This window comes from Vombatus ursinus, unplaced genomic scaffold (genome assembly GCF_900497805.2).
Source record: "Vombatus ursinus unplaced genomic scaffold, bare-nosed wombat genome assembly UNPS02014863.1, whole genome shotgun sequence".
Classification (NCBI taxonomy): Eukaryota; Metazoa; Chordata; class Mammalia; order Diprotodontia; family Vombatidae; genus Vombatus; species Vombatus ursinus.
The window spans coordinates 30,592,791-30,609,863 of NW_020954641.1; the positions used below are offsets into that span (position 1 = coordinate 30,592,791).

At 42.3% G+C, this 17,073-nt stretch overlaps 1 protein-coding gene across 3 annotated transcripts in view; it reads left to right on the forward strand.

Moving 5' to 3' along the window:
- Positions 1-17,073, forward strand: part of FAT2 (FAT atypical cadherin 2) — a 111,491-nt gene that overhangs the window by 85,408 nt on the left and 9,010 nt on the right. For all 3 annotated transcript variants that reach the window (XM_027841806.1, XM_027841807.1, XM_027841808.1), the window contains 6 exons: positions 2,544-2,758; positions 4,629-4,766; positions 5,191-5,334; positions 7,833-8,030; positions 12,288-13,098; positions 15,013-15,158. In XM_027841806.1, the coding sequence (XP_027697607.1) occupies positions 2,544-2,758; positions 4,629-4,766; positions 5,191-5,334; positions 7,833-8,030; positions 12,288-13,098; positions 15,013-15,158 (1,652 nt within the window). The remainder of the gene's footprint in view (positions 1-2,543; positions 2,759-4,628; positions 4,767-5,190; positions 5,335-7,832; positions 8,031-12,287; positions 13,099-15,012; positions 15,159-17,073) is intronic.

Below are 17,073 nucleotides of genomic sequence, written 5' to 3' on the forward strand. Positions count from 1 at the left end.
GTTTTTGCTAGGCAGTCAGGTTAAGTGAGTTGCCCAGGGACACACAGCTAGTAAGTGTCAAGTGTCTGAGACCAGATTTGAACTCAGGTCCTCCTGATTCCAGGGCAAGTGCTCTATCCACTGCACCACCTAGCTGCCCCTAGATTCCTCTTTCTTGACATTTTTGTGTCATGTTCTTTTCCTTTTGAAAAAAATTAAAATTTTAAATTTATTACTTTTTTTTAAATTAGTGAATTTATTTTTAAATTTTATTTTTAAAAAATGTATTAAATTCATTTTTTGTTACATTTTGAGTTCTGAGTTGTCTCCTTTCCTCCCTTCCAACTCCACATTAAGAGAAGGCCAACATTTGATATATTTTGATATTTGACATATGTGGAACCATACAATACATACTTCCAAATATCCATTCTTTCTCTGAAGGTAGATAGCATTTTCCTTCCTAAGTCCTTTTTAGTTGATTTGAACGGTCTTATTACTCAAAATAGCTTAGTTATTTGCAGTTACTCTTAGAACTGTTCTTTAAATTACTTTTCCTGTTTCAAAGAACATTCTTTATCTCCTCATCCTTTCCCCACCCATTCATACTTTCTGACCATCAGCTTCTGAAGAATTTTAGAATTTTGGCGTTGGAAGAGATCTTAGAGGTCCTAGTGACTGGGCTAGTCCAACCCATAATGAGGCAGGAATTCCCTTTATAACATCCTGACAAGTCTTCCTCTAGCTTCCACTTAAAGACCTCCAGATATGAACAACTCATCGTCTAATGAGGATGTCCATCCCATTTTTGGGTGTTCTATAACATGTATTCATATTTAACCACCGGGGATGCTGTAGGCCATTTCCCTGATTCTTCTCAACAGTAGGGACCAGGGGGGCAGCTAGGTGGCCCAGTGAATAAAGCACCCGCCCTGAAGTCAGGAGGACCTGAGCTTAAATCCAGCCTCAGACCAAACACTTGATACTTACTAGCTGTGTGACCCTGGGCAAGTCACTTAACCCCAATTGCCTAAAAAACAGAAAAAAAAAACAAAAAACAGTAGGGACCAGGGAAGCATGTTAGTGCAATGGACTTAGATTCATGAAGACCTGAATTCAAATCCAGTCCCAGGTACTTCCGAGCCATGTGACCATGTCACTTCACCTCTGTTTGACTCAGTTTCCTCATCTATAAAATGGGGATAATAAAAGCACCTACCTCCCAGGGTTGTTGTAGGATCAAATGAGATAATAATTATAAAATGTTTAGCACAGTGCCTGGCACATAGGATGCATATATCTGGCCACTGGACCCAGATGGCTCTGGAGGTGAAAGTGAGGCTGGTGACCTTGCACAGCCCTGCCTCACTTATATCCAGTTCACGTGCAAATCATGGCATCATCTTCCTGATGTCATGGTCCTCTTTGAGAACGAAGGACAAACAACAACAACAATCATCTTCAGAAGCTTCTGACCCATCTCCTTCCTCCTCTTCCTGCTTGCCAGTCTAGGAAGTTCCTGCTCTGTTAGGGCAAGGAGGGAGGAGATTTAGCAGAACGAGGAGGTGGCCTACACACATGTAGCACATATGTAACGCTTTAAGGCTTACAAAGCCTTTTTGTCTCAATAGCCCTATGAGTAGGTAGTGCAAGTAGTATTATTCCCATTTTACAGATAAGAAAACTGACTGAAGTGATTTAGCCAGCATTCATATAGCTAATTAAGTAGTTGAACTCCAGGTCTCCAAGTCTCCAAGTCCAGTATTCTTTCTATTATACCACATTTGCTAAGGATGTTTTCCCTTATATTAAGGCAAAAATCTGTGTCTCTGTAACTTTCCTTATTTCTCTTAGTTTTGCTTTCTAAAGTGAGGGAGAACAAATCTAACTCCTCTTTCCTATGACAGTCTGTCAGATATTTAAAGCTCCTGTCATGTTCCCCCTAAAACATTCCGTCTCTAGGCTAAACAGCTACAGTTCTTTCTTTAAAAAAAAAAAACTTTTTACTATGATTTTTTTTTGTTTTTATATCACCTAGAATTCCCCTGTATCCTCCCCTTCTAGAGAGCCATCCCTTATAGTAAAGATTTAAAAAAAATAAAGAGAAAAACATTAAACAAAATTGAACAATATATTGAAAAAAATCTGACTTAGTATATAATGTTCCAAGAGATGCATGACTGGAAAAAAATGTGGGTCAGTCATGTAGTAAGAGTGAGGGATAATAGATGGACAGATTCCGTGCTTCACTGGTGTCCACATCATGTTAAAGAACTTTAGAGTTAAAGTCCCTTTGGAGGATGTAGGGGAGGATGTGGATAAGAGCCTCACAGCTGCCTCATCTGTAAAATAGGGAAGCACTTTCTGAAGGTCTTCTAAGTTGGGACAAGAACACCTATATTTAGATCAGCTTAACTGAAGCCACCTGAGGAATGGTTAGAATGACCTACTGAAGTCCCTTTGCATCTACAGGTTGCTGGTCTGGCCCTCAGAGGAGAATCACTCTCTTGCTTCCACATAATTCCATTTGTCTCATCACCCTTGTCTCCCCTTTCCCCAAACAGGAATTCTGTATGTAAATGGGAGCCTGGACTTTGAAACTGGTCAAGAGTACTACCTGTCCATCGAGTGCATCCGAAAGAGATCCCCCTCCCTCAATGATGGGACCATGGTTGTAGTCAACGTTACTGATGTCAATGATCACCCACCCAAGTTTCCCCAGAATCTGTATAGTGTAGAGGTTAAGGAAGATGCTGCTCTGGGAGAGACCATCCTCACGGTAAGCCCACCCTTACCCTTTATGCCTGACCTTTGACCTAGGATATATAGGCTTGGAGCCAGATTGCCTCCTCGTGTCAGTCATTCACACCTCCAGATAGATTAGCAGATGGGAGGACAAGAATTGCCTAAGGAAAAAAGCCAGAGGACCTGTAAACTTTGATTAGAAGCTAGATGGCACTGGAATGGGTGGCAGGTCTCAATGTCTTTGGCCTACGTCTGACACCTTGTGGTACCATAAAGTCTGGTACTTTCTTTGCACTGGCCCTGCCAACACCAACTTGACTCTGCAGGCCAAAGCACCAAGAAGTGAGCCAAGAGACCACGAGCGGTGATGCTCTGTGGGGGAAAAGGGAAAAACAAGGTAGACAAAGAAAGGTGGTGGGACCTTCCCTGACTCTGGGCAGAAGCATGTGAACCTAGGCAAGGCACAACTGCTCTCAATCCCAGTTTCCTCATCTATTAAAAATGTGTCAACCTCACAGCATTGTTTTGTCAAATAAGATGGCATATGTAAAGCATTTTGTAGACCTTAAGGTGCCATACAAATGCTTGCCACTATGAGATTATATGTGTGTATTATTGTATGACTTGTAATTAGTGTTATCAACCTGTACTTGTATATACACAATAGCTATCAGGATACAGAAGGAACAAGTAGGAGACAAAGCTTTGTAAGATAATAATAATAATTTTTAAAAGTGCTTCATTATTTATGAAACATTTCATCACAATACCATGTTAGAGGAATTAGTATCCCCACTTTACAGATAAAGAAACTAAGGCTGCAAGTTAAATATGACTTGCATAGTCAAAGGGCCAGCAAGTAAAGCATCCAGGACTTGAACCCAGGCCTTCTGCCTCATTGTCCAGTGGTCTCTTCCCACTGTACCAAGGCTATGTTATCCAGTAGTTTTAGTGCCTAGAGACCACAAAACACTTTTCAATTATGCTTTAAAAAATAATTGTATTATGTAAACATCAGATCTTTTCTTGATCTGTGTGTGTTTGAACACACATAGCCAGGCTAAGAATAGTATATACAGAAAGAGCCATTATGTCTATCATTTTCATTTTCATAAAGGGAAAGAAATTTATACTGTATCAACTTTTCTTTCTTTAAAGAATGTTTTATTCATGTTTTTTAAACATTGATGACATGTCCTATTAACTTCCTCTCCTCCCAATAAAACTCTCTCTTATAACAAAAGAATAGAGCTGAGTCCAGCCCTGAGCTGCACCATGCTGGCAAGACTCACCTGGTTTCATAGGCTGGGCCTGACTCAAGCCTATTTAGTACTCGGGTTCAGGACTGGAATGAAATAAGCCATTTGTAGACCACGTGACTGGTAGCAAAAGGGTGTTTATTTAGCCATAGAGTAAAGAGAATTCCCAACAAGGATACAGTGCTGGTTTAAGTAGATTTAGCCCTACTTGTCTCTATATGGAAACTCGTTTGGTTAGAAAGTTGTATTGACTCCCACAGCCATGGAATATCCATCAATCCTGAAGAACATTACCTCCTCTGGAACTGGACTTTTATGCCCTTGTGGCTGGGAAGCCAGTCAAAGTCTTGAGTCTTAGAACAATGAACCAATCAAGTTTCAGGAACAGCTTTCCTGCATTTTAGGGGAAAACTAGCACAGTGTCCATGGCAGGCTTGGAAAGGGGAAAAGAAAGGGAGTAAGTATTCATACAGTGCTTGCTCTCTGCCGGGAACTCTAAGTGCCTTACAGATATTCTTTCATTCTATTCTCACAACAACTCTATGAGGTAAGTGCTGTTATGATCCCTATTTTACAGTTGAGGAAACTGAGGCCATGAAAAGTGGTCAATCTCTTGCCTCCTAGAAGGTCATTTCCCTCTTACAGGTATCAGCAACTGATGGGGATGGACCCCTAAATAGTGCCATTACCTACAGCCTGGTGGCAGGGGACCAATTGGGATACTTCACCATCCATCCTAAGAAGGGAGAGCTACAAATTGCCAAGCATCTGGACTGGGAAGAGGTAAGTCACACAGTGGAATAGACCCCTTGGGGAAATTGAAAAAGAGAAATTAACATCACACATTCTGGGCTGGGCCATAAAAGTATCTGGACCAAGGACAATGCCCTTGCTCCTTGAACAGAGGGTAAATCATGGCCATACTCAATTCATCATCATGCCTCTTAGGAATGCTAATGTGGATGCAGGGGGATAGACTAAATGATTTCTATGGAGCTCAGTCCTTTGGTGGAATCACCAAATGGTCCTGATGAAGCCTTGTATCCTATGTGCTCTGGGTTTCAGTTTTAGGAGTCCACCCAGCATTAAAGTCCCAGAAGCTGGCCCCCACTCTATAGTTGTATCCATAAAAAAGAGAGAGAAAGCACTTAGCAGGGCATTCTACCTCCCTGCTAATATCCCCTACCCCATACCTGCATTGGGCCAGACTTCTAGTTACTCCCTGACACTTCGAGCGACAGACAGCGGGCAGCCGGCATTGTACCAGGATGTGGAAGTGGACGTGCAAGTGGCTGATGTCAATGATAACCCGCCGCGCTTCTTCCAGCTCAACTACAGCATCGTGGTCCAGGTAAGGATGAGCTTCTGAGTTACTCTGAGCCCAGGACTCCACCCACCCCATCTCTTGGTAGAATCGCAGGATCTCAGACCTGGAAGGTTTCTCTGAGGTCATTTCTTCCAACCTTTGCTTGCTTGAAGCGGGAATCAACCCCTTATAGTATCTCCAATATGTCCAGGCCCTGTTATAAAGACCTCCAGAAGTGAGAGTTTACTACTGGTTCCTAATGTAAAGCCCATGCCTCTTTTGAACAGGTCTACTTGTTAGTATGTGGAGCTAAATTCTGCCTCCCTGCATTCTTCTGACTTTTTGCCTTTTGGGGTCAGAATAAATGGAATCCTTCCTTTATATGATGGATCTTCAGATAACTGAAGACAGGGATGATGTTCTCCTTAAGTTTTCTCCTTTTAAGGCTAAACACACTCAGTTTCTCCAGCTTATTGGTGTCACATCCCTTCATCATCCTAGTCAACCTCCTCATGACATATCCCAGTTTGTCAGTGAAATGTGGTCCTCAGAACTGGATACAGTCATCCAGATGTGGCTTGCCCAGATGTTTCTGTGGTTCATTAGTTTCAGTAGTATCTGATTATTTGTGATCCCATTTGGGGTTTTCTCGACAAAGAATGGTTTGCTATTTCCTTCTCCAGTTCATTTTATAGCTAAGGAACTGAAGCAAACAGGGTAATGTGACTTGCCCAGGGTCACACAGCTAGTACGTGACTGAGTCCAAATTTGAACTCAGGAAGATGAATCTTCCTGACTCCAGGCCCCACTCTCTATCTACTGAGCTAGCTGCGCAATTGTAGTAGGATAACAATCATAAGATTTAAATTTGGAAGAGACCTTAGGTACCATCTCAGACAACCCAATCATTTTAGGGATGAATAAGAAAGACCCAGAGAGAATGTAGTGTGTGAGTAGCAAACATTCAAACAGGCAGTAAGTAGTAGAGCTATATTTTGAACCCAGGTCTTCTGACTCCAAACCCAGTGTTTCTACTATCTTTATAGTTTAAAAATTGATTTACTCACAATATCCCAATGTGGGGGGGTGACAATAATAATATTTATAGTTAATATTTATATAGCACTTTAGATCTTAAAGTTGACAAAGTGCTTTACAAATATTACCCCATTTGATATATCTCATTTGATCCTTGCAATAATCTTGTGCTATTATTGTTTCCATTTCATAGACGAGAAAGCTAAGGTTGAGAGAAACTAAGTGACTTGCCCAGGATTACATAGCTATTGAGTATCTGAGGCAAGATTTGAATGCAGGTCTTCCCAACTCAAAGTCCAGCACTCTGTGTGCTAGCTGCTGTCACCTTCCTTTTGTAGATGAGGAAACAGACTCAGAAAGATGAAGAGAATTGAGAGGATTACACAACTAGAAAGGGTCAAAGCGAGGACTCAAACCTAGGTCTTTTGACTTAAAGTCAGTTATGTTTTCTATTACACTGTGTGGGGTTGGGGTAGAGTCAGGAGTTTGCTCCTCCCACCAGAGGTTCCAGCTGTATGGCACCCAATGATTTAAGAGGATTATGATTGTTGTGTGTTATGAATTCCTATAGGCAACACATCTCTCTTGTAAGTCATTGTGACATGTAGATTGGTCTAATGCCCATTGGTTAAGTTGACTAATCAGTTAACGTGATGATCAGTTACTGTATCAGCTTTATGCCTGTAAGGAAAACTTTTGTAGGTGGCATTTTGATCCCTTGAACCACCTAAACCCTTACTTATCTTTTGCAATTATTATGTAATAACTCACATGATAATTACTATCCATCAGGCCCTCTCTGAGCCTCAGTTTTCTTATCTATCAAATGGGGATTACCTCAAAGACCTAAGAACTAATATGATGATCAAATGAAATAATGAATGTAAAAGTCCTTTGTATTTTCAAATTGTAAAATACTCTATAAAGAGGTAGGATGGGACAGGGGAAAGAGACCTGACCAGGGAGATGAGGCTTGGGTTGAAATGTCAATGTTCCCCTCCCATCCCAACCCCCAATTACTCATTGTATGACCTCTGATAAGTCATCTCCCCTCTCTGGGCCTTACTTGTAAAATGAGGGAGCAGACACTTGACTTCTAAGGCACCTTCAAGTTTCTACAATATGTACTAATTATTATAATGTTGTATTTGTTATTATATAGTATTATTAATTATTAATTCTATTGATTGTTCTTTAAAAATATAATGATTAAGTCCTCAAGTCTTCCTCATGCCTTACATTTCCAAGTCTCCCCAACAGTGTAAGCTGTACATACAATAGGCACCCTATAAATATTGGTTGAATTTATTTTAAATTGTTTTACTTAAAAATACTCTTTGAGCTTCTAGTAGTCATAAACTCATTGTCCTTTTCAGGTTCCTTATGATGGGGGCAGTCAGGAGGTAGGGCTCAGTGTCCAAAAGTGGCCACTTGAGGCTCAAAAAGGGAAGGCCCCTTGACAAGGAAGTCCCCACTCCTTAATTGCATGTCTCCTACTATCTCAGGAGAATGCTCCACTTGGCAGCAGAGTTCTGGAGCTGATCCTGAATGACCGAGACTCCCCAAAGAATGGGCCACCATACTCATTCCGTATCATCGAAGGCAATGATGGTTCTGCCTTCCGGGTCACAGAGGATGGTTGGCTAGTGACAGCAGCAGCTTTGAACCGAAGATTCAAAGAGCAGTATCTGCTTCAGATCCAGGTGAAAATCTCCCTAGAGCTGTGTGTGTGTGTGTGTCTGTGTGTGTCTGTGCGTCTGTCTCTCTATCTGTGAGAATAGTCCCTACTGTTTCCTAATGTCCATGGAGCCCATTCTTCTTTTGAACAGATTTCATTGTTAGTATATGAACCTGAAATCTGCCTCCCTGCAGTCTCCCCTATTACGCCTACTTTTTGCCTTCTGCGGTCAGAACAAATGAATCCCCCCTTCCCATGACAAGTCTTCAGATAATTGAAGACAGGGATTATGTTCCCTTTAAGTTTTCTCTTCTCAAGGCTAAGCATGCTCAGTTCCTTCAGCCAATCCTCATAGAATGTAGTGTCACATCCCTTCATCATCCCAGCCACGTCCTCTTGACACATCCCAGTTTGTCGGTGAAATGTGGTCCTCACAACTGGATACAGTCATCCAGACATGGCCTGTCGAGGTGTAGAAGAATAACAATCATAAGATTTAGACTTGGAAGACACCTTAGGTATCATCTAGACCAACCCTGTTATCTTGGAGTTTCCAGTCCAGCAATGGGATAAGACATACATAGAAACTATATTTTAATGTCAGTACTTAAAGGATCTGTGAGTTTGTTGATGTAGACATACCACAGCAGATTGCAACCCCTCTGCAACTTAGTGAATAGTCTTCAAGAGTTGCCACGGCTGAAAAATTTGCTATTCTGTAGCCAGTCTGGTGATGAGACTTCAAACTTAGCTAGACTAAGAAAGCAAACACATAGTCAGTCAACAGACTCATACCCAAAGCTTTTCCAGCTTAACTTCCATAGCTTGCGCTGAGAGCATAACCTTTGAGAAACAGGGTTATCTCCATACGATAAGGCATCAGAAGGGGACTTTGATTTTTGGCTGTTAAAAAAGTATATTTATTATGAAGATACAAGGACAGAAATACAAACATTTCCTCCCCATTGCACCTCAATCTCTGTGAAGAATAGGCAGCTACTTTAAAAGAGTTGCTATCAAACACTCACCCTCCTCCCTCCTCCCCCCCACCAAGGTCAATTCTAAATGCTGCATTTTATCAGATGCTAAGGAAGAGTTGCTTCCTCTTATAGAACCTGGCATCTAAGCTGTGGTATCGATCAAATGCTGCGCTGGGTCTTTGGGGTTGTGCTGGCAGTGGCTACTTTGTCATGGACTCCAGTTTGCCAAATATCACAAGGCCATTCTATTTCCAGTACTCCACCAAATGGTAGGAATGAATACACACCATAGGGAGAGAAGCAAAAGCAGGTCCATGTGCTCAAGGACCCAAGGTCCCTCCCTCTTCTAGAGGTCCACAATAGCTCCTTCTTCTCTTTGAACAGGAAAGGAGAAAGTTGGAGGAGGACTTAGTGAAGATACAAGTAAACCTAATATATATCAATACATGATAACTTTGAGAGGAACAAAATAAAGTGCCATCAGAGACTCAAATATGAAGGTCATTATGGATCAGGGGAATTAGGGAGGGCTTTATAAAAGGAGGTGGCATTTGAGTTCAGCTTTAAACAATGGGTAGGAATTCAACAAAAGAAGAAGGACAGGGAGGAAACTCCAGGTTTGGGGAGTAGCATGAACAAAAAGGTGAAGAGGTGGGAAAGAGCCAGATGGTCAGGGGACAGAGAATAGTGTGGCTTGAATGTAGAGTGTTTGGAAGGGAATAATATAAGATTTAAAGGGAGGGTAGCTCTCAATTGTGAAGGTCTTTCAATGTAAGGCAAAGCAGTTTGAGAGCTTTTATTTGGTAGGAATAGGAAGCCACTGAATTTTCTTGAGCCAAGAAGTTATATAAGATAGATTAGTCTGATTGTGCTGTGAAATAAATTGGACTGGAGAGAGTGTGGAAATTAGAAAGACTAGGTAACAACAATGCAAGGAAAAACAATTTTGAAAGACATAAGAACTTTGATCAATGCAATAATCAACTTCAACTCCAGAAGAGTGATGATGAAGCAAGCTCCCCACCTCCAAACACAGGGTTGCTGGACTCAGGGTCCACAATGAGACATAAATTTTAGACCATGACAGATATGTGGATTTGTCTTGCCTGATTATGCTTGTTTTCTTTTTTTTGTCTTGTTTGTTTTTTCTTACAAGGACTGTGTTTTGTTATTGTTGAGGAGGGGGAAAAGATTTGGGAGGGAGAAGAGCTAGAGATAGTGATGTCTCCTCCCCTCCAAAAAAAAGGGGGTTATTGAATAAATAAATAATAAATAAAAGGGTTATTGACTCATTTAAAAAAACACAGAAGAGAATAGAAGGTACACAGATATGCAGGACAGCTTTAAAAGTAGTATGCTAAATGTATTATATACTCAAAAAATTAAGTTGTATATAACAAATAATCCTCTTTTTCTGTTTGTCTTTGCATCGGAAAATGTTGCCTTTTTATTATTCATTAAATTTGGAATAAAAAAAATTTAAGGAGTTAAAAAATGTTAGAAGTCTAATCCAATAGTTTAGGAGGAGATAGATTCCAGAGATGCTGTATGTCTAGAAATGACTGGCTGTGGTAACTGACAGCATACGATAAAGGAGAAGGAAGATACAAAGACAACCCAAGGTTATGAACTGGGGAACTGGAGAATGGTGGTTACACTTACAGATATAGTAAAGTCAGAAGCAAGAACAGCTTTCATGGGGGAGGGAGTAAGCAGGTGCACTGAATTGAGGTGCTGGGGAAATATGCAAGTGGGGATGACCAGTAAGGCACTGGAGATGTAGATCCTGAGCTGAGAAAGAGAGGCCAGAGCCAGGGAATATAGACTTTATGAGTCACCTGCACAATAGTGGTAGCTGAATCTGGCAGTGGTAGTCAATGAAGGGAGGTCAGGGAAGCAAGTGGCTCTAGGGCAGTAGCTAGAGAGGCCCCAAAAGAGGCAGATTATGGGGTCAAGCCTGCGTATAGAAGAGAGAATGTAGAGAAAAAAGGGGGCCAAAAACTGAACCTTGAGAAGCATTCACATTAAGAGATTAAGAATAGAAGGACTCAAGAAAAGAAAATCCAAGGAGCATTTAGAGATAAGTAATAACCAGGAGAGTATAGTGTGATATCTCTGAAGTCAAGAGAGAAGTCAGTGGGAGAGGGTGATCAACAATATCTGGTGCTATAGAGGGGAATTTCTGATTAAAGGAAGCCAGGCTATAAGAACTAAAGTAGGAGTAGGTGGGTGGTATGGAAGTAGAGGCATAGACAACATTTTCAGGGAGTATAGCAATAAAGGTAAAGTGGGAGATGGTACAGTAGTTAGATGGAACAGAAGGGTCAAGGGAACGCCTTTTTGATTGATGGATACATCAATGCTCAATAGCAAGTGAGCAGGAGAAGAGAAGTTGAATGGTGGTATGTGAAGAGGAGGATACTCTGAAATGTAGTAACTAATGAGACTGGGTGGACCATAAGGACAAAGCTGAAGAGGGAGACGAGTAAAATCAGAGATGTTAAGATGGACTGGGAGAATAGGAATGAAGGAGATAAGGGTGAGGTATAGGTTAATTGGGTCAGTGAGAGAATGAGTGAAGTAGATGGATACAGAGGAAGCTGTGGCCAGAGAATGGAATTTCAAAATTCTGAATCTGGGAAGAGGCATGTGAAGTTCTAAGAAAGGGTGTGGTCAAAGGTGGGCCCATGCTGGTACAATGAAGACATGGATTAAGAAGGAAGTTATCTCAGCAGAAGACATTGAGGGATCGTGTGAGAGCAGGGACTATATTTTTATCTTTGTGTCTTTGCCAGCATAGAACAAAAGTACTTGGATGTTCAGGAAGCATTGGTTGTTTTCTTGAAGTGGTCCATAAAATTGTATTCACATATTTTCTATTTACATCACTTACATTTCCAAATGTGTCCCTTCCCCTCTAAAAGAGACATCCCTTGTAACAAAGAATGAAACAAAAGAGGTAGAAAAAAGAACTCCAACAGTTCAGCAAAACGAACCAACACTTCAAAAAAGTCTGATATTCTGCAGTGTTGCATACTCATAGTTTCCCACCTCTCCAAAGAAAGGATAAAGCTGCCTTCTTATGCCTCTTCTTTTTGGACAAACTTGGTCATTTAATAGCATCTATTTTCAGTTGTTTTGCTGTTCTTTCCATTTATATCATTGTAGGCATTGTGCATATTGTTTACTTGACTCTAGTTATATCACTTTGCATCATTCCATATAAGTCTTTCCATGCTTCTCTGAATCTACTGTATCCATCAGATTAATTCCTAATGAGTGTGGTTTGTTTTCCTTGACAGGTATCAGACAGCGGAATTCCTCCTCTTTCTTCTTCAGCTTTTGTCAATGCCCAAGTCACAGAGCAGAGCCAGTACCCGCCTTCTGCCCTTCCTCTAGAGATCTTCATCACCACGGGGGAGCAGACATTCCAGGGAGGTGTGGTAGGGAAGATCCATGCCACTGACCGGGATCCCCGTGACACTCTAACATATAGGCTAACAGAGAAAAAGCCTACCCGTGGCTATTTTTCAGTGGGTACTGCTGATGGCAAGATCATTGCCAATGAAGGGCTGCCCCATGGCCACTACATCCTCAACATCAATGTCAGTGATGGGACCTTTGTAGCCTTGGCTGGAGTCCATGTCCATGTGTGGCATGCAGCCCCAGAAGCCCAGGCACATACTGTCCTACTGCAGTTCCATCATCTTTCTCCAGAGGAGTTTGTGGGTGACCATTGGCGCAACCTCCAGAGGTTCCTGGGCAGTGCCCTGGGTTTTGAGCGTCAGCACATCTACCCTGTGAGCCTGCAACCTGCAGAGGAGGCAGGGGGAATAGATCTCCTTCTTGCCTTTGAGGATGCCCTTGGCTCTTTCCATGAGCCCCGAAGCCTTGCAGACTCTATTGCCCGCCGGGCCAGAGAGATGGAGCACTCCGTGGGAATCCACATGACCAAAGTGGCTCCTGTAGTGCTATGCCAGGGCCCCAGCTGTCAGGAGCACAGCTGCACAGAGACTCTTCAACTGGACTCAGGAGCCGTGTCCACCTACAGCACAGCCAGGATTAGCATCTTGACCCCTAAATACAGCCTGAAACTGAACTGCTCTTGCAATGGTGAGAAAGCCTCCTTGTCCTTGGGACAAGACTGGAGCTGGCCTAATTTCCCAGGATTAAATCCTAGACAGTCATTCCATTATGTCCCAGGTTATTGCACTTGCACTGTAGCAGTTAGACTCCAGTGTTAATTAAATTGAATCCATTTTAACTGGATAGATATTTATTTAGTTACTATTACAGATAAAGCACAGATCTGGATACTGGAAGAGATACAAAGTTTAGAGTCTCTGCCCTGATGCAAGCTTAAATTCTGCGTGGTGGAACAAGTGTATCAGAAAAGCGCAGAACACAGCACTATGCGAGGTCTAGGCGAAGAAGGGAAAAGTTGTTACCATTGGGGAGAATCAGAAAAGGCCCCTTTGGTAAAGGTGGGCTATTAAGGATGGCAAGAAATTGAAAAAGCAAAGAATGGGATGGAGGGCATTTCAGATAGAGGGAACAATGTGAGCAAAGAAAACTTTGGGGACGTATATAGAGTATGACAATTTGGTACTCTACTGAAACTGCTCTCACCAAGGCTGCCAATGGTTTCTTAACTATTATCTTAACTATAAAAGGCCCATGGCCTTTTATCAGTGCCTACCTTCTTGACCTCTCTGCAACTTTTGACATTGTCACTTGCCCCTTCCTAGATACTCTCCCCCCTGCCTAGTTTCCATGACCCTCCTCTCTCCTGGTTCCCCCCTTCCCTACTTCTTTGTCCATTCCTTCTCGGTTTCCTTTGCTGAATTATCCTCTATCTCCTTGGATGTCTCCAAAGCTGTGTCTCAGACCTACTATTTCTCACTCTTTTCCTTGGTGATCTCATCTGCTTCATGGATTCAATGAAATCTGTGCAGACAACTTCCAAATCAATATATTTAGCCCTAATTTCTCTCCTGAACTCTAGTTCTCCATAACTAGCTAAAAGCCTTGTATCTCAAACTCAACATGTCCCAAACTGTCTGCATCTCCTGTATCTAGCATGGAGAGATAGTGTGCAGGAGTAGAATTGTTAACAAGACTGAATGGGGGAGGTGAGAAGGGAGTATGAGGAAGAGAAAGAGGTCAATTATAAGCCTGGGTGGCTGTGAAGATGGTGGTGACATAAGCAGAAATAGAAAAGTTAGTTAGGAAGAGGGAAAGATGAATAGTTCAGTTTGGGACGTTGAGTTTTAAATGCCAGTGGATTATCTGAGTGAAGATAACTAGCTGGCAATTGGAAATATGGTACTGGAGATCTGGGGAAAGGGAAAGGGTGGAGATATAGCTTTAAGAATTATCTCCACATATATGAAATTGAATCCATGGGAGTGAGATCACTGAGGGAAAGAAGGTAGAGAAAGAGAAGGCCAAGGATGGAACATTAGAGAAGACCCCTCTCTAAGGGGTTGGGAAGGAAATGAGGAACCAGCAAAGGAAATAGATGGAGTGGTTAATGAGGCAAGAGGAGAACCAGGAGAATGTGACATTTCTAGAAGAAACCAGTGCTACAGAGAGATCAAGAAAGATGAGGGCAGAATATGGCTTTGGATTTGCTGATTAGGACATTGATGACAGCAATTTTAGTTCAATAGTTATAATAGAAGGCAACTTGCAGGAGACTGAGGAGAGATAGAGGGGTAAGGAAGTGGAGGGACCAAGTGTAGACACATTTTCCTTGTAGAAAAGGCCACAGTTCAACTTCTCTTTAACCATGGCCCCTGACTGACCCCCATCCCTGGTCCTGAAGACTTGCTAAGAAATGTCCCTCAAACAGCCCCTCATTGAGCCTTGGTTTGTGCCTTTGATTAACCCCAGCCCTAGTATGAGCCCTACCTTTGGCCCCAGAGAAAGCATTGAACTACTAGGGGTCCCTACTTCCCTGAGGACAGAGAAGAAAAGTCCTGATTTACCTGACTAGGATTAAGACGATAAAACTTGTTGTTGCAGACACAGCAGCCAGGTTTGGCAGTCAGAGCTCGGCGCGGTACCAACACCCTTTCGCCCAGGACTGGCGTATCCGTCTTCAGCTGAAAACCCAACAGCCTTATGCTTCATTGCTCTTCCTCAACTGGTCCACGGTGGCCTTCCTGGAGGTAAGACCAATTTTGGGGGGGCAGGAGGAGGAGAGGCCTGTCCTGCCTGGCCTTTGGTTTCCTGGCAAGTGATCCTTACAAAGACTGTTAGAGCTGGATAGGGTGTGAGAGTTAGAGGGTATGAAGTTGAATGGAAAACTCAGTGTCATAAGTGGAAGGGACCCTTAGAATAGCATATAAGAGCTAGAAGGTGGCTCCAACATTATTTTGTTCAACCATCTGACCATGCAGAGAAGGAAACTAAAGCCCAGAGAAATTAAGTGACATATTCAAGGGCCCCCAGAGAATGAGAATTAAGTCTTGAACAAAGATCTTCTATCTCCCAGCCTAGGGCTCCTTGTGCCACACCAGGACACCTATTCAGGAGAAATAAGTTGAGATAATTATTTTGTTGTTGTTTTAGTCATCTCCCAAACTCTTCATGATTCCATTTGGGATTTCTTGGCAAAGATACCAGAGTGGTTTGCCATTTCCCTTCTCCAGCTCATTTTACAGATGAGGAAACTGAAGCAAACAAGGTTAAGTCACTTGCCCAAGTTCATACAGCTAGTAAACGTGTGAGGCTGCATTTGAACTCAGGTCTTCCTGATGCCAGGCCCAGCACTTTATCCACTGCACCAATCTAGCTGCCCCTCCATACTTATACTATAAATATTGGCCCTGCACAGAGCACCTTGTGAGGTCCTAGGCATGTATCTGGGTTACAGATAGTAAACCTTGGTTTTATCCTCAAAGAGTATATGGTCAGGGCTTGCCCTAAGTAAACTGAAGTAGGCAGAATACATGTCCCCTACTGACCAACCTAGGTGCCCAGAGCCCAAGTCCAGACCTTCCTTCTTGAACTTCCTACCCATGTCTGAACATCTTTTGTATCATGTCATTTATCCCCACCAAGCAAGGTAGGGTTCTGGGTCCTGAACTCTCAGGATGCTTCAAGGTACCTAAAGCCAATGAACAGATTCATACTAAGCTTTACTGGCTGAGGGGAATAAAACTCCCTGCCTGGTGGTAATTTCTTTGTTCACATTGTTTCTTATGCTTCTTATTAGATATGTTCTTGATCCTCCTTCCTGCCAATCCAAATTCTATCCATCCTTCAAGGCTCAGTTCCAGAGTCACTTCCTCCAGGAAGACTTCCCAATCCAAGAGACATCTCTGCCCTCCCCTTCATATCCTTGAACCCTTACCTTCTCTTCCTCCATTTCAGGCCATTTTACCTAGTTCTCTCTTGGTCTCAGGTGTGACATTCTTATCTCACCAGCTATGACAAAAGCTCCTGAAGATGATCTCTCCTTCCATTGATATACATCCCAACCAACCCACCTTGCCACCTTCCTTATCTTGCATGATTTGTGTCCATGTTCTTCCCATAAATCCTCCACAAAGACTAACTTGGTGTTGCAAGCATTCAAAAGAGAGTAATAGGAGTTTACACTTATATAGATAGGGCCTTATCATTTACTGTTGGTCCTCTTCAAGCACAAAGAAGAACAACCACCATTTACTGTACTCTTTGAGGATTGAACTATATTAAGAAGAAATGTGGTGCAGTGGAAGGAGGCCTAGATTAGGAATCAGGACACTTGAAGTCTATTTCTTGCTCTGTTGCTCATTGGCTGTGTGACTATGAGCATGTCACTTCTCTCTGGGCCTCAGCTTTCCCATCTATAAAATGGTGTAATGATCCCCAACCTGTCTCTTTCCCAGGTCCATTGTACAGATCAAAGGGGATGACAAGCATGAGTGGTTTTTTTTAATGATTTTATTAATTTATTTATTTTTAGTTTTCAACATTCACTTCCACAAGATTTTGAGTTCCAAATTTTCTCCCCATCTCATCCCTCCCCTTACCCTAAGATGGCATGCATTCTCAATACCCCTTCCCCTAATCTGCCCTCCCTTCTATCTCTCCCCC